We start from the raw sequence: 17,846 nt of genomic DNA, 5'->3' as shown, positions 1-17,846 counted from the left end.
AGGAGGAGAATCACAATGACCGCAGAGAAACATTAAGAGACCAAAACAACTACTAAGAGATCCACAACAGCTGCAACGAGACAACAGCTATGAAAAGACACAAATAAATTATAAAGAGACACCAAACATCGAGAAAGAGTTGCAAAACAACTACAAAAGACCAAAATAATTAAAGTGAAACAACTACAGAGAGAGAGAGACACAAAACCACGGCAAGACACAAAACTACAGAGAGAGATGCAAAATACCTTGCTGATGAAGCTTTCCTCCATGAGCACACAGGTGAGCCAGCTTGGTGACGAGCTGCAAGGGGAGGAGAAAACCAAATGAGACCCAGCCAAGCAGACACAGAAAAACAAAACGTTTACGCATTATATACATTCACAGAGCTTATTTTCTGCAAAATATAATCTAATGGAAAATTCCCATTGGATTTTTGTCGAGGGAACCAGTGTGACGCCAACTTCCTGGTTATCCTACAAAAATACTTCATCCCTGCATAACCCTTTTAGGAGGGAACCACCTCACCCTCAAACACTTTAACTTCTCTGTCAGAAAGAAAATCCTCCTCTGTGTCTTCCTCTCCGTAGTTGTTGTGATTCACCGTAAAGAACCGCTCTTCAGCCGGCTCCTTTCTCTGCATTCATGAGGTGCTTTGCTTTGACCATTCGTGGTTGAATGTGGGTGTGTAGAGGGCGGGATATGAGGCTCATTCACAGCTGGACAATTCCAAGTTAATTTGGGATTAATAAAAGGAAATTGAACACCGGCAGGTGTTTGCAAGGTTTTTAAAATTTGTTCGTATGTGAACATTTAGTGTGGATCCTGTGCAGTGTTGTATAAAAGAGACTCCTGATCAGACAATAGTGTTAATGTAATGCTGCTTGTATGGCTGCACAACAGATGTTTCCTTTCCTTTCAGATCTATAAAAGGTGGATTGGTTAAAAAAAAACAAATCAACTCTCACTCAACAAAAAGTCAAGAAACCGACTCTTTATTCACATCATTTCCTTTTAATATATCTCTATCATATACAGTACATACAGTACAATATGCTCAAGACAGATTTTATGGCACATCCATTTTTGTTGTACATTTTGCAGTCGCTGGTTTCGTTGTGAGGCTACGGTAAAGTGACCGTTTGAATCTGTTACTTAGGTAGATACAGCAGGTGGATTGACCTCAGTGGGCAAGAATAATGTTGCTACAGCAAAAAACACATGCACCGATCAAGTTATATATTCCGCTAGGGGTGGGTCACACATCCAGTTACACAGACCGATACTCGAAGGGGTGGTGTTGTTATGTTCTACTGAAAACCCCTTTTGTTGTTTTTGTCTTGGAATATGCTACAACTGTGGCTACCGTGATCCTGGAAAGCACACGGTTTCGGTTCCACCCAGAAGTCATTCCCTTTGAATGTAAAGAGCTGCCATTGCTTGTGTCATAATTCAGTTTGGTTTCACGTCGGTGTTCTTCTCCTGCCACCAAACACACTTCTACCTCTGGGTTCAACCAAAACCTTGGACATCCAGCAGGAGTGGAGAATAATGGTGTGTAAGGTTCTAGTATTCAGGTTTACTACTGCGATACAACTTTACCGTCAATACTACAAGCACAGAGTACTGCTTGGAAGGTTATTCACATATGTACAGACTCTGCTATGTAACTGCGCAGAGACTTGACAAGTGAGTGTGCCTTTTTCTTTCTGCGGAGCACGTTTGAGATAGAAAAATAAAACAGTGATAAGACTACAAAATACTGTGATGCCACCATCACACTTTAATGCCGCCAAGTCCATTTTCACCCTGTTCTTTGTCCTCAGCTGAATGAAAAAACAGACATAACGTAACCCTTTCAGTCAGAATAAAAAAAAACGCATTTAAAAAGGATTGTCTCAAAGAAAGAATTCTTTAAAAATAATGGTTAAAAAAACAGCATCAAGTACGACAAAAATACAATATGTAACATGACACTAAAACTCATCAGGTATCCCTTTTTTACCAGCTTATCAGAGAGTGATGCAGGTGTGTGTGTGTGGATGTGCACAAAATGTGTACATACAGTATATACAAGTGTGTGAGGAGCAGGGATGTGAGCACCTCCCGTGTCTGTTCCCATACTTAATGTCTCTTCTTTAAACACACCGCGGGGGTTTAAAATGTCCCTTTAGTGTTCCTGTTTAATCTGCTGAAAGTGCTTCACATACTTGGCATGGCAACCAGTGTCCTCCACGGAGACTTTTTAGCATCTCTAAATGTGCAAAGTAGGCATTTTGGACTCCCTCACTGTTATCCTCCGCCGTAAGTGTTAAATAATAGGAAACAGCATTGAATAAGTCAAGAAAAGCGAGATGATAAGGGGATGTACAGACGAGCGTGGAGGTGCAGCAGCTGATGGAGCGTCTGTCGGCGGTCTAGATGACCTGGCAGCAGCTGTGTGGGGTGGGAGTACAGAGCAGACCCTCCTTGGTGTTCCGGTGGATGTTGACGGACAGAGTCTTGTCACTCATGGGCATCTGCAGCACGCGGTTCTTCATGTTCCTGTGGTTCTCCCTGGCCAGGTCCAGCTCTCCCAGCCTCAGCGTGCCCATGCAGGAGCCCTCCAGCAGCGGGTCTGCCAGCGCGCCTCCCAGCGGGGGCTGGTGGTGGTACAGGTTCCCCCTGGGTGAGGGGCCACCGAGGAGCGAGACCTTATCCAGGCTACCGGTGGAGCCGCCCATGCACATCCTCCACATGGGACGGTCCTGGGCGTCCACGCCAACAACGGCCCCGCTGCCGCCGCCGCCGCCACCGCCGCCACCGCCGCCACCGCCGCCGCCGCCGCCGCCACCTCCTACACCTCCTCCTCCTCCTCCTCCCCCTGTCAGGGTGTGGAACTGAGAGCTCAGGCACAAGCTCATCAGCTTTAAGCTTTCCACCAGGCCGCTGGCAGCTTTGGGGGTACCCTTGCCTTGGCCCGAACCTGATCCAGGGCTGGCGCAGTTGGAGGGACTTCCCTGCCCTGATCCCCTTTTCTCTCTCTCCTCTTTGCTCCCTCCTCTCTCGTCCCCCTGTCCGCCTGCAGTCACCGTATCTGGTTTATGGTGGCTCTCCGTCTCGTCGTCACTAGTCTCCGAGCTGGGAGTGAAAGCGGCAACCGGTGCTGTTACACCAGCTGTTTTGGGAGATAATATGAGCGTGGGCAGTGATGGTATCCTAGAGTTCAGATCGAGGCTGAGGCTGGCTTTGGGCGGGCCGAATCCATGCAGCTCCCTCCTCTCCTCCTCTTCCTCCTCCTCTTTGTCCTCCTCGTGGATCTGGTTGAGAACTGGAGCGCTCATACGGGACGTTAGCCGATTAGCAGAAGAAGACATGGATGAGGAGGAAGAGGCTTTGCAGCGAAGCACCACCTGAGCAGGAAGCGCTGAGGGCGATAAACAATTATCTTCCCCTTCTTCTTCCTCATCCTCCTCCACGCTGAAAAGACTGGGACTACGAGGTTTGCAAGGGCCCACTGAGGTCAGAGAGCCCAGCCTGAGGGGGTTGGAGTGGGGCTTTACCAGAGGCCGGAGCCCCCTCTCCTGGTTCTGTCGAGCAGGCGGCTGTGTGTGACTCTCCTGCCGCTGGCTGAGGTCCAGCAGAGCCGTTTTGGGCCTGGGGCCTTTGTGGAGGCTCTCAGCACTGCGGGCAGGTGACTGCGGCCCCCCGGGGTGGGAGATAGTTGGACCCCCCAAGCCGTCACTGACATCCTGGTGAACGTCCACTCTGGTGGGCCAGGACTGCCTGTGAAGGGTTAAACACACACAGAAAACAAGGGGGGGGTGGGGGGGGGGGGGGGGGGGGTTGAGCAGAATTAGCAATACTGCAATTATATATTTACACTTCCAAACATTTCATCAAGTCATTTAGTTGCATACTGACACAAAAGAACTTCAAGAAATAGTTCAACATGTTGGTTAATTTGCGTATTCGCTTTATTTCCAAGAGATGAATTGAAATCACTCTCATGATGGAGAGAGGCCTAGCCTAGCTTAGCATACAGACAGGGCCAAACAGCCAGTCTGGTACAAAGCACAGCTACACTACAGCTCATTAATGAACACATTGTATTGCCAAGAAATAATTACAGCAAATCGTGTAACTCCACCTAATGGCACAAACTGTCATTTGTACATTTGAACAAGAATGTTAAACGAAGACATTGTTAATATTTTATTCGGTCGGAGTGGTTTTAAGCAAGTTCAGCTTCATGTAATGGTCATGTTATCTATCATTTTACATCAAAACCGTGCTACGGGTGGGCATCTGCATCAGTTGTCTGAAAGCTGGAACTCTGACCAATGAATTTGCATGATGCAAACACAGCTGAGATAATCAGCATCATAGCGGCTGCTTGGCTAATTATAGATTACAGACGGGCGGTCGTGCTTGGTGTATGAGATGTGAAGCAAAACGAGAAGTAGCATGGTCAGACTACAGAGCAGATAGTGAATATACTATTATTATTTTATTGTTTGATGACCTATATTTCAGCATTAGTTCCAGATATCTAGCTGCTAATGCTAAAGAGGAAAAGGGTCTGATTGCTTTTTTTGCAAGATTGCAATTTTAGTACATGCCAACCATCTCTTATATCTCTTGAATTTCAATTTCTTAATAAGAAGACAAATTTAATATCCACGATAACGTTGCTGATCTGAAACCTCTCGTCTATTCTCAGTCTGTCCTTCAGTCTCTGCTGGAAAAAAAAAGGCTCCGTCCGTCCATTCTGCTGTCAAACTTGTCTTTTGGAAACTGACAGGACACAGCCCTGCGGAGGCAGCACTCTGTCCATCTCAAGGAGTGTGTGTGTGTGTGTGTGTGTGTGTGTGTGTGTGCGTGTGTGTGTGTTGTGTGTGTGTGTACCTGAACTGGGCCTTGCTGGGGCTGGGTGATCGTGTCTGGCTGTGCTGCTCCTTCTCTTGCTTCTCCCTCAGCATCCTCTCAGCCAGCAGGAAGTATGTAGCCGTGATGTGGTTGTACTGATTCGACTCCAGAGCCCTGGAGGTGATGGAGAGAGAAATCAATTTGAATTCCAAAACACACACACACATCCACCCACACATCAGCACGCTGAGCTGCACCGAACCCTGACCGTGAGTCAAAAGGAAGTGACGGGAGGGTGGAGATTTGATTTGACATGGCGACAGCTCAGGACTGACTGCCAGCTGGCTGTTAATGGCAATTAAACTCTTGACGACACTCAATTTAGTTTTAGCTGGACTAGTGAACCATCGTGAATGTATGTGAGATAGAGGGTCACATACTCAGTTATGGTATCTCGATCTTCGATGCCCCCAAGCACCATGCGCTGGATGATGGAGCCGTGCTCCTCCTCCGACAGGCTGCGATGGGACACCAGAGGGGTGGACAGCTTGGTGGCCGGGGAGGGGTCGACGCCTTGAAGCCATTCGTGGGCCCCGATCTCCTCGAGGGTCGCTCGTTTCTTGGGGTCCCTCTGCAGCATCCGGGCTATGAGGCTGGAGGGAGTCACAGAGGGGATCAGCATGGTGGAGGAACATCTGGTCTAGCTGTGTTTCTAGATACACATTAATATTCACAGAGTAGTTGGGATAACAATAATTTGGCATTCAGACAGGTTTTTTAAACAAACCACCAAGTTACCCAAATCTCAAATGGATAAATTATTACCCAAACTGCCCGCTGTAAACATCCATCACAGTTTACAGGCTGACTTCTGGTTGAACTTTGACCCACTGGACTTGCTGTAGTAAGTGTAAGCGTACAGTTGTCCTGACAAAATGTACACAATTGTGATGTTCTCACTTTCAGTTTTACCTCCAAATAAACTGCTTTAGATTAAACTGTTGGCTTGTTTACGACCTCACGATCTAATCGTCCGAATGCTCATGTTTCTTACCCCAACGTTGAAAACATCACCATCACTACTGGTAGAAATAGAGGCCACAAAATGCCTGCGAATAGGAAGTAAGACTTAAGCTCCAACGAACCAGAAATTATTTCAATGCCCGTAGCTGTACACAACATTTATATGACTGGATGTTGCAAGTTAGCTGGAAGCCACACAGCTGATGATTGAGCCAGTGATTGTGACAGCTGATGCCAAAACTTTGCAAATAAGGTTATAATAAAACAGAATTCCTTTAAAATTGATCTTGTTGCATGTCATATCTCCCTCTGTGCCACATTCCCTTTCTGCCTCTTCACTGTCAACTGTCCAATAAAGGCAAACATGCCGAGAAAAAAACTTTTAAAATCTGATCTTTTCAGTGTCTTCTGCCTCCAGCATGAGGGATAAGATGCACTTCATTCAATAACATACTTTTGGTGTATTTGATCAATGACTCTGCTGTCATGACAAAAAGGTAAAATACAAAGATATTAGACATCACTACAAAATAGCCACCTCTGCAGCTGATATTCAAGAGCACTGTTATCAGTGTTTGCCTTTGGGATAATCCCGTAAACAAGCTCTCCACCTCCACCAGTCTAGCACAGATTGGTGCAGCATCACCGGCTAAATCACTCTCACTAAACAGGGAGACGTGCTGTTTCTTTAAGTCATGCATAAGCAAATTTGTTTAGGCGTTCAAACTGAAAACACATGATTCAGCACCTGTGCCAATACTTCCAAGTCAAAAAAATCGCGTTTTCAAAGCTACAGTCATTCAAAAATGTATTCAGCATCTATTTCGCCCTGCTCTGCTTTGATGCTTAGCTAAACCCTCACAATGATAAAAATAGAGGGCCGATTTTAAAGGGTGCATTAGATCCACTTAACGCAGCACTGCATCTCCGGTGGAGCAGCTGACTGCAGCAGCGAGCGAAAAGCAGGACAACGGGGAGCGGCAGAAGAGAGAGGCCGCTCCTCTTCGCCTCTCTTTTCTCCACACATCTATAAACATGAAATATGCAGCACCTGCAGAGTACTCCGTCCATCTGTGTGGGTCTGTGTGGGTCTGTGCCCGTGCGTGTTACTCACTCTCTGCATGCATGGGAGATGTGTTCCGGCACTGTGTATTTACAGTCCATGATCATCGTGAGCGTCTCGCTGTCGTTGGCCTCCTGGAAGGGGGGCTGGCCGCAGACCAGCATGAAGAGGATCACTCCCAGACTCCAGATATCTGCAGAGACACAGAGAGAATGCTGTTCATACCAAAGGAAAGTGTGGACTCAGTGGGATTTTGTTTATGGAAGATGGCCTCAGAAACCCCCCAAAAACCCACCAACAAAGTGAGAAACATACGTCCTCTCAGCTTAGTGACCTAGATATAACAAAACAAGAGCTGCCCCCCCCCCCCCCCCCCAGTTCAAATGAAGCATGAATCATATTCAATCAGAGCCATTACCATAAATATGCACTGGCTTAGGACACATTTGTGTAACCAAGGGTGAGGCTCTGCACTGCTGCCGGCTTCATGCTCTCTCTCTCTCTCTCATACTCACACTCACACACACACACACACACACACACACACACACACACTTCTGCACAAACACGCAGCTAGGAAACTGGGTTAATGTGTTCATCACCCCCTCAAAGCTTCACGCAAACTCTCCCTCGATCCAATTATCCGTTTTGAAAAAGAGCAACTTTTTGCTCGGGGGCGTCCGCTGGCACTCTGGTCAGCTGACTGGTCCACTGACACACATTCCTGCAGTCAGACACCGACTACGAGCAGAGATGTAAAAGCACACAGCCTCATAGTCAGCGCGTTGACCTCTGTTTCACCTCGACTTTGGAGAAATATTTACAAGATTTGGGGCTTCATATGTAGAGCGATATGAAGTAATGGAGTGGGGAAATGAAATAGCAGTTAAAGCAGCGTTAGGATCATCAAAAGTCAGTTGATTTACAATATCTGTCTCCATTTCCCTATTTCACTATTTGATCAAACAAAATAACTGTGACTTTTTCTCCAAAGATTTTCTGCAGATGAAGCTTTCCCTCCCATGAATGCAAAGGCCAAATATCAGTTCTTAATCTGATCACTAAAACCAACCGGAAATGCAAAATACTTCACTTCCTGTGAAGCGGATGCCGTCTTCCCCAGAGCCGGCGCAGCAGAAGTATCGATGGCTACCCTGAACAGACCCTGTGCTCGTGTAACTTGCATTAAATTATCCTCCCCACCCCCCCGGTGATACGTCTGCAAATCACTGACGTTTGCCAGGAGAGGATTTCCATCTGGTGAAGTCAATGTGCCAGTTTAAACCGTGGGTGGCGAGTATTTATTGCTCTGAGGCTGTGAAGGAGCGTCTCATGCTGCTGATGGAGGGATGAAAAAAACGCTGCTGCAGTCCCCACTACCATCTTACCCCCTGCCAACGTATCCTAGCAACCGTGACCCCGCTCCCTCACTACTTGCGTCAGCGGTCCGTCCAAACTTTTCCTTCCTCAACAACTTTATTTACAAACCAGATGGCTGACACATCTCTGGATAACACCGGTCGCGTCACCGCACATCAGCCTCACTTACTTATTGGCGACAGCTGTGAGTGTAAACATCCCTTATGTGCCGCCGCGTGTTGCATTTTAACACCGATTGCTTCCCAGAGATAACCGACCAACACTTCCTTGTGTCTTGACATTGTTCGCCCGAGGCTGAGTGGGCCGAGTTCAGCATCCTGTCCTGCTGATCATTACACAACATTTGTTTTTCTTCGACAAAAATCCTCCCACTTGTGCGCGTTAAAGAAGCACAGATATGCTCTGAATTAAGTGCCGAGGATATGTTCTTTGTAATTGCTATTAGGTAACTTCAATTTAATATATATTTTTTAAGTGAAGCTTGTGCTTCTTGAAGAGGAAGCAGAAATCTATATTTAACTTACTGGAGACAAAAAGGAGCCCACACACTGCATAACATCAGAAGGCAAAAGGAGGCAGGCATCTTTTCATTGCACTTATTAGTCATTCATCAACTCCCTGTGTTAAACCTGCGATTTCCTTCATGATAATAACATATCACATATTATTTTATCCTCGAAATTCCTTTTATTCACTCACACTTTCACACCTTGGGAGCTTGGAGGACAATTTATAGACCAAACGATTAATTGAGAAAACAGATTAATCAAAGATTAAAATTATTATTTGCAGCCCTGATCCTGATAACAAAGCATGTAAGGGAATGAAGGTCAAGTTTCTCTGTTAGTAAAAGCACTTGACACTTTGGATTAATAAATCTTTTCCTCTTCTTTGTAGTTTGCTCTGGCTCCTTCGGTAGGACTGGTGCAACATCCCCCCCCCCTCTCTATTTTGGATTACTTTTCTCTCTTTCCTCTCAAATTATTCCTCAGCGTTTTCTCAAAAGAGCAACAGACTCCAAACAGGTCCGACTGGAGATGGCCGAGCGAGGACAGCCTCTTTATCTCCGCAGCAAACCGGGCACGTCACCAGCAAACCTCAGCACCACACCGGCTGTCAGCGGCAGCGATGTAATCCCAGGCCAGGTTACCTCAAAGCCCCGAAAGTCAGCACTTCTGGCCTCCGTTCGGCCTGTTCCACATCAAACCGCACCGCCGATAGAATCGCACAATATTACATCCCGGCTGGGCGGATAATCCCCCCGCAATCAAAACATCATCATCTCAGCTGAATGAACAATGGCGCACGGGCAGAATGAACACACACACACACACACACACACACACACACACACACCTGACTTGTCATCTGGGTCAACTGCTCACACGGGCTTTTTTGAGGACAGCTGACCTCACACAGCCAGATACTCGCACCATCATCCAAAATACACACATGCAGTCAAATAACTACTATTGCTTCACTTTCAATTTTAGGCAGCAGCATATCTGCTCGGCCACAGTAGAGACGGAGCGAAGGCAGGCAGAAGAAAATAGCCACTGAGAATCCACTCAGTCAGAAGAATAGAAAATGCCTCTCTCTTGCTCTGACGCAGTGGCCTCTGGGTAGACGGAGGGACTACTGATGCTTTTCTCTTGCTCTGCCTCTTGTCCCTTGTTTCTCTCAGTCAACCCCCCCCCCCCCCCCCTCTCTCTCTCCAAATCTGCACGCCTCTGTTTCATTTCTTTCCCCATTACATTTTTTGATTGAATATCTAAGCTGTGGCTCTGCAAAGGATTGTTACCACCATCGATGGGAGAGAGAGAGAGAGAGAGAGAGAGAGAGACGGAGGTGAAGGTGGTGGGGGCTGCTCGAGAGTGCTGAGGAAACCAATTTCAGCCTGATCGGATCTCGGATTTTATTATACACAGAAAGGCCATGACTGTCAATGAACGGAAACCCGCAGACAAAAATGAACTGCAGGTGCGGGGACCGCAATTCTGTGGGTTAAGCTATGGTCTAATTTCGAAACTGGCTTGTACGCTAACACGATCTGAACTTTGAGCAGTTCCTCCTCCGTCTATCAGCTGGCTGATAAAGCTGGCAGTGTGCCATGCAGGGGTTACATCCAAAGTACTGCAGGTCATACAGTATGGTCAAAGTGTATTCAGAGATATCAGTAGGTCATGTCTGCAGAGAGAGAGTGTGGGTGTGAATGTGAGAGCATCAGTTAACCAGGCTGAGATACAGTAAAGGACAGCGTGTATGTCCTGCTGCTGGGAACACACGCTGGACTACGGACTGAGACGCTGTCCCATCCCAGTGAAAGTAAAGGCTGTGATCAGCATAGATAACTCCTCACCTACAGCAGGAGCGTCATACTCGTCCCCCAGCAGTATTTCAGGAGCAGAGTAGGCCAGCGAGCCGCAGGAGGTGTTGAGTGTTTTCCCGGGCTGAAAGCGGTTGCTGAAGCCGAAGTCGGTGAGCTTGACGACGCCCTGCTTCTCGAAGAACACCACGTTCTCCGGCTTCAGGTCCCTGTGCACCACGTGCAGCCGGTGACAGTAGGAGATGGCGTGGACGATTTGGGCGAAGTAACACTTGGCCACCTTGGAGAGGAGAGACAGGAATGGTAGCAAGCGATACTAATGAATATCAAAATATATATTATGTTGATACTTAAGTTAGTAAAACAGCAGAATACGTATACTTATTAACCCTTAAATGTTATCCTCCTTTACAGTAGGAAAATATGAAATCATTTTAAATTTCTCAAGTAATTCTCCACAATATAGCCTGCATCATTCTAACAAAACATGCAAACTTATTTTATAGCAGAAACATCTTTAGCTTGCTTATTGGCCACCTCATTTCGTACCAGTAAGGGACCATAAAACGGTTAATAAAAAGCCACTGTTGCCATTGCAGAGTTTGAGAATGTCTGATCCCTTTTCCCTGCTTGAGGTGCAACGTTACAGCTTTCAATGTCAGACAGTTGCCTCCTGGTGTCTGGAATTGATTAACTTTAAAGAATCGGTATGCACAATGCATTGGTGAGCTTCTAACTACCTTTGAAGTGTCCTTCACTGCTTTCCCACAAAATAGTCTCAACTAAATAAAAAAAAAAAAAGAACCACATCCAAATGTTGTTTCCTAGAGAGTTGAACTTAAGTGATTGTCATCCATTCATAAGAGAATTAATATTGATATGATACTTTATAGATCTCCTTTCTCTTGCTTTATCCCCGGAAATGGTGGAGAGCCCCAAAGTCAAGGTTCTGCAGGTGGGGTGAACCTTCATCTACCACTTGAAAGACTCTATGCAACCTAATGGTTAATCTGCTACCCACAATCCCACTCACCTCCTCAGTGAGGCCTCCGTCGTGCTTCATGATGCAGTCGTACATGTCTCCTCCGTCTCCCAGCTCCAGGATGAGGTAGAGCTTGGTGGCCGTGTCGATGACCTCGTAGAGGCGCACCACGTTGGGGTGCTGCACCATCTTCATGCATCGCACCTCCTGGAAAAGGTGCGCCCGCGCCACCGGGTCCAGCTTGGTCTTATCTATCACCTTCACTGCCACCTGGAAGAGCAACACAATGGCAACTGATGATTGACATCTAGCCCCAAATCTATCAGCAGCAGCTGTTGCATACTGTGGAGGTTATTGACTCTTTTTGGACTGAAGCAGCTAATTACTGATGTAGAGTGTTAATACTAAAGATATTGGGCCTCATTCTTGCATTTTTATAGCACCTTCTAGTTTTTCTGACCGCTCAAAGCGCTGTACACTGTACGTCAACATTCATCCATTCATGCACTGATGGCCATACGAGGTGCCACCTGCCCATCAGGGCTCTAAACGTATTCCCGTTCACAGCCTTCGGGAGCAATTAGGCTTTCAGTATCTTGCCTAAGGACACTTCGACCATGCGAACTGGAGGAACCGGATGTCGGACTGCCAATCTACCGATTGGAACACAACCCCCGCTCTACCTCTGAGCAACAGCAGCCGTCTCAAACACAAACATTACAAGTATTTCATGTTAAATCTTGTCTGGTGGGAAACGCCTCTAGAAACAACATTAAGATGTGATGCTAAGACATACACAAAAGCGAAGACAAACACGATACTTTGGCTAATCAATCCACTCATCTCACTTGAGGGACATTACTCAAATATCTGTGTTACTAGTCACCCTTCTTTGGTATGTCTCTAAGGGTGAGTAATCTATTGAAAGCTATTTACATATGAAGAGATTCAATCACTGGCATCAACGCATTCCACCTGCATGTACAGACATGGACAAGCGTACCTTTTCCCCAGTGAATACGTGTCGGGCCAGTTTAACCACAGCAAAGTGTCCGCGTCCCAGCGTCTTGTCCAGGTCATACAGCCCGGCGATCTTGCCATCACGATGGCGTTTTAGCCCCGCCATGGCTGCAGGTGGAAAGGGGAGGAGCTGCCTGCTGGTCTCTGGTCAGTTCTCCATCTCCTCCTGGGTAGTTAGGTGAGGTTCGGTTGATTCTAGACCAGCTGCGGGTCTCTCGAGGTAGATTCAGGGTTTTGACGCCACTGCTGGACGGTAACTGCAAATATTCACAGAGCGTTGTCGTCCTGCGCTGCCGGTGTTCAATTCAATCCCATCTTCTCCTGATCTGAGGGTGAAAATGGTACAAGAGAGACAGGAAATCAAAATCCACCCATTCATATTAACAGCTCAGTGCTTTGGAGGAACTCCTGCTGAACCCTGAACCTGTCCGATGAACTCTGTGTGTCATTTAACAATTTAATAAGTTCAAAGTTTCTATAATTCATTCACAACAAAAACTAAAACACAAAACGAAACTAAGAGTCTATAGCCATGCAAGCAGCTCTGTGAGGCGCTTTGAGCTAAATATTAACATCACCATGCCATCGTGTTCACAATGGCATATTTAACATGATGATGTTTTAGGGGTTTAATGTTTACCTTGGTTAACATCCTAATTTCGTGTATTATTAGCATTTGGTAATTACCACGAAACAAAGTGTGCCAGGTTTATTGGTCATAAACCAAAGTATTGAACGAATCTGAATTTGGACCTGCTGATGATGCTCGATGGAATGTCCAATAGTTGTTGAGATATTTCAGTCTGGACCAAAGCGGGAGACCAACTGACCGACTGAGGTTGCCAACGTCTTCCTGCTGGCGTGACTAAAAATGCCATCTGGGTGTATGTTAGCACATCATTTACCAATAAATTAAAACTAAAACTAGTATTCCTAGAAGAGTGCACGCCACCACAAGGCCTAAATCATCAGATATACATGAATACATTGTTTCTAATTATAATTTTAAACTTTTGTTGTACAGCACATGTTGCAAAGTGCTTTACAATAAAAACAGAACACATTTAAACTCAAAGAAAATGAAATTAACTAAACACATAAAGTAATGGTTTAGTGTATGAAATGTGTGAAAATAGTAAAATGTGAATATCTTCAAATGTTTTGTTAGACCAACAGTCCAAAACCCAAAGAAAAATACAACATGGAACCAGCAAATATTGATTAAATCACCTTAATTGATTATTAAAACTATTGCAGATTAATATTCTGTTAATCCACTCGTCAATTAAATGACTATTTTTCAGCTCCAGTTAATATATTGCATCATTGTGCAATAGTTGTCTGCTATGTTTAGAATTTCTTCATAATTAATGTTGGTCATTTGATATGTTTTGCCCCCTCAGGGATGACAAAACTCTGAAGCTCACTCAAGCTGTGCACACATGTCCGACCGTCCGCTTTGTTCACCGGAAGCCACCGTCGTCGTGTTGCTTCACAGGCCTGATTATGAAACGACGCCTCCGGGGGGACGCCTGGCATTCCTCTTCCAGGAGTCTACCTGCGTGCCAAGAGCACAGACGACGGCAAAAGACACACGGTGTCCACACAAAAGAACATTCCTGCGAGGTTATCCTCGCCTGTAGGTGTGCCCCACTCACCTGGGTTCACAGACACAACTGGAAACCAAATAAACTGTTGATAGGGAACACGCCTATCAACACGACGAGATACAGTAAGATGGACAAAATGAAAACGTCTCTTAACCCGACGGCAGTCTGTGGTTGCTCAAGTGAAACTCTGAAAGCCTAAAAAGCTCTTTTGGGGTTTTTATGTGATCCTCAGTTGAAGGATTGTACTTGTGAGAAAAGAGTGAGTCATTTTTCTTATAATAGGAAGATGACATCTGAATCTGTCTCTCTCTCTCTCACACACACACAAAAGCAAACTCAACTCTGCTGAACTCTTCGCCTGACACTTACAACACGTAGGTGTTGATGTTTCAGGAACTGAAGCCGTGAAAGGAGACTCTCACTCTCACACACACACACACACACAAAACACACAAAACACACAAAACACACTTGTGCCTGCGTTCATGTGTGAGATAGGTGAGATCAACGTGGGCTGCAGTGTGGTGGGCAGCTGGTGTGTTTGCCGGGATCTGCAAGTCTAAATCTAGACCTCTTATTTATCTCAACAGTGTGTGTGTGTGCGCGTGTAAAATCACTTGATCGTATTGTAATCAAAATTACAAGTTGGGAAAATGCACTCTGTGAAAAACAGACATCCCTCTGGTCTTTCGGACATGTCGATGTACAGTACAGCAGCGTAACGGTCGCGCACGCTTTAAAGAGGGTCCGTTGTGCAACTGTTGAAGGTGCTGGAGGCCGAGGCGTATTGATTTTGATGTGCATTTGTGCACTCACGTACGAGGTCAAGGACCGGCGTTATGAGAGCTGCTCTCATAACCTGTGAGACTCTAAGATATGAGCTGGGGGTTATCAAGTTTAGTCAGGTTACTGGTACACTTGCTGAAGATATCAATGTGTTGAAGATAAGTTAGTTTACAAGAAAAATACGATAATATGGTGGTGGTTCCCAACCGTAACTTATCAGTAAATATCAATAGTTACCAGTTCAACCAAAGACTTACTGATTTTATTCCATAAACTTGAGATTACAACATTTAAAAGTAAAGATTAGATCATTTTAAATTGTAGTAATATGTTTTTTTTCTGCTGTCTTATCCTAATACTCTCATGGCCCCACCAGGATATACTTGCAACCCCTTGCAGGAATCCCAATGCCCAGTTTGGGAACCATTGCTACTAGAATACAATACAAATATGACAGAAAATACATCTCCAGAGGAATATCATAGTGACACCACAGGAGTTATGGTCTAACACGAGGTGCTATACAGACTCAGTAAGTCCCTATAGACATAATACAGGAACTATATAGTGATGTATCTGTTTATTGTGGCACAGCCAACAAAGAACACGATAAGATAACTATATTTATTCAGTACTGAAACATTATCTTGTCTGCATGTGGTTATTGTAGGACTATAATAAAGACAAGATTGAGAAGTCTTTAAACTCTCTGTACACAGAACCACAGGAACACTTTACAATAGTAAAATCATATGCATGATAAATATATATATATATTTCACTATTGTGGAGTATTAAAGCATTGTTGTGTTCAAACTGTGCCGACCATCCTACACAGTATCACTTATCCCTGTATAGGCGCTACTGCCCGTTTGGGACCCTTCCAGCCTCCCCTCCCCTCTACTGTCAACATGCCTGCTGGCTGCATCCACAATAACATGACAGCGCAGACCAGCCTGCGCCAACAGCGCACATAGGGAAGCTGTGAAGACTCGGGCAGCATTCTAACTAACATGCGTCTCCAAAAGATGCGCATTAAAGAAAAGCACCATCCGGAACCGATATCCAGCACAGCCTATAGCTAACTTGACACATATTACTACGCGGGGCCCACACCGTCCGCATGCATGCGTGCGCTACACCAGTCCTACTTACCACGGAGGCATCTGAAGCAGCGACAGCCGTCCTATCGGTTTCCTTTTTGCGGAGCTCCGGGCGGTGATCTGCGCGGTTTAACGGGTTCTCGTTCAGTTTAACAGTCGGTACCGACTGACAGAGAACCGACGTTTAAGTCCAATGAGTCCCTGCGTGAGTCTGTCACACTGACAACCCAACCTCCCTCTATCTCTCCCCTCTCTCGCTCTGTCAGCTGCGTAGAAAAACAACAACACAGGTAGCAGGTATACACAGGAAGTGCAGATTTCAGAATAAAAGCTAAATATTTTACTAGTTCTAGCTTCAGATGTTGAATAAATCAATGTTAGTGACGTTTTGAGTTGTCAAAGGTGATTATTCATTTGATTTAATTCAATTTTTTACAAGCAAAGGATTATTACATTATGAATAAATTACATTACAGTCATTTAGCAGATGCTTTTATCCAAAGCGACTTACAATAAGTGTATTCAACATAGGTATTCAAGAGAACTACTCGTCACCAGAAGTCATAAGTGCATCTCCTTTTTTAAACAAGCATCTAAGAGCATCAACCAGAGCAAAAGTACAGTGCAGAAACAAACTAATACGAATACAATAAGTGCTAAGTGGAAGGCTCAGGGTAGTACTTCTTCATGTCATGGACGTATAATAATTTGACATACTAAATATCATAACTTTTATGGAAAATGATCTGCTAGTCTGTGTGGTTGCATATGACTATTTGTGAATTAAAAAATGTTTTTATATATTTTGTATCAATTTGGTCCAACTATTACAACTGTATTAAACATGATAAAGAAATGTAACACGCTTGCAATTGAATTTAACTGAATTACTTTGTATACACACTACTGATGTAAATGAGATAAAATAAGTGTATTTAAATGGGAACATCCACTCATATATGTATAATTTATCTTTAGGTATATGTGGCATATACCAAGATATACATGTACAATTAATACAAGGGCACAGATGTAGAACTTGTAAAACATATATAGGCTATTTATTATTTCACTGTGTAAGAACTGCTAAGACAAAGAATAACTTCAAAGGTGTGATTAACAAACATGTACTTTTTTTCAGTTAATAGTGTAAGTATAGGCAAATAGGTAAAATATATATATATATATATATATATATATATATCTAAATCCGTTTAAAGTTGCCCTACAGGATATAAAATGGGCAATCTTTATGTATTATGGTTTTATTTTGAAGGCCAACTGGTTTGTTTTCCGGTGTCGTTGCTACTGAATGACGGCTCTATCATCACTGCGCATCCGTACCATTCATTCTCTGACGTCAGAACTACGCTCAGATAAAAAAAACCCAGAGATAATAAACCAGAGAATGTTCTCTATCCATAGTGTCTTTACCTGAACCGTCTTCATGTTTGGATCCTGATTTAAGGCATTTAATGCAAAATTATCTGTGAGAGTGAGATATACATATTTATTTTATGGATTTAAAAGAACAATAGGTCATTATAAGCTTTTATACTTCCATTAAGTGGGTGGGCCCGTTGGCCCTCTAACCCCATCAACCGCCACATTTCTCTGGCTGCCAGGGCTCGAACCAAGGCCTGGTGTGATGTGGTGGTGGTGGTGGTGAGAGAGGTAGAGGTGGTGGTGGTGGTGAGAGAGGTAG

General features: G+C 44.8%; 1 protein-coding gene across 3 annotated transcripts; it reads right to left on the bottom strand.

Annotated features, from left to right (window-relative positions):
• Positions 1–241: 241 nt before the first annotated feature.
• Positions 242–16,543, bottom strand: LOC116387224 (SNF-related serine/threonine-protein kinase-like). 3 transcript variants are annotated; one of them, XR_004213004.1, is made up of 9 exons: positions 16,194–16,543; positions 12,626–12,968; positions 11,674–11,892; positions 10,674–10,920; positions 6,986–7,127; positions 5,289–5,501; positions 4,888–5,022; positions 529–3,765; positions 242–303 (listed from the first exon to the last, which is right to left on the bottom strand). XR_004213004.1 is itself a non-coding variant. In XM_031854147.1 (8 exons), exons 2-8 carry the CDS (start codon positions 12,746–12,748, stop codon positions 2,418–2,420), a joined length of 2,427 nt encoding a protein of 808 aa, XP_031710007.1. In that variant the 5' UTR covers positions 12,749–12,968; positions 16,194–16,543; the 3' UTR covers positions 470–2,417. The 3 variants fall into 3 exon arrangements, 2 of the variants coding, with proteins under 2 accessions (XP_031710007.1, XP_031710008.1); XM_031854147.1 differs by lacking the exon at positions 242–303 and having other exon boundaries at positions 470–3,765; XM_031854148.1 differs by lacking the exons at positions 242–303; positions 16,194–16,543 and adding an exon at positions 14,070–16,184 and having other exon boundaries at positions 470–3,765.
• Between the last annotated feature and the right edge of the window lie 1,303 nt (positions 16,544–17,846).

Source organism: Anarrhichthys ocellatus, unplaced genomic scaffold, assembly GCF_004355925.1.
Source record: "Anarrhichthys ocellatus isolate YVR2014 unplaced genomic scaffold, GSC_Weel_1.0 scaffold14, whole genome shotgun sequence".
NCBI classification, from domain to species: Eukaryota; Metazoa; Chordata; class Actinopteri; order Perciformes; family Anarhichadidae; genus Anarrhichthys; species Anarrhichthys ocellatus.
The sequence above is the reverse complement of the archived record's forward strand: the minus strand, read 5'-3'. Positions and strand labels throughout refer to the sequence as shown.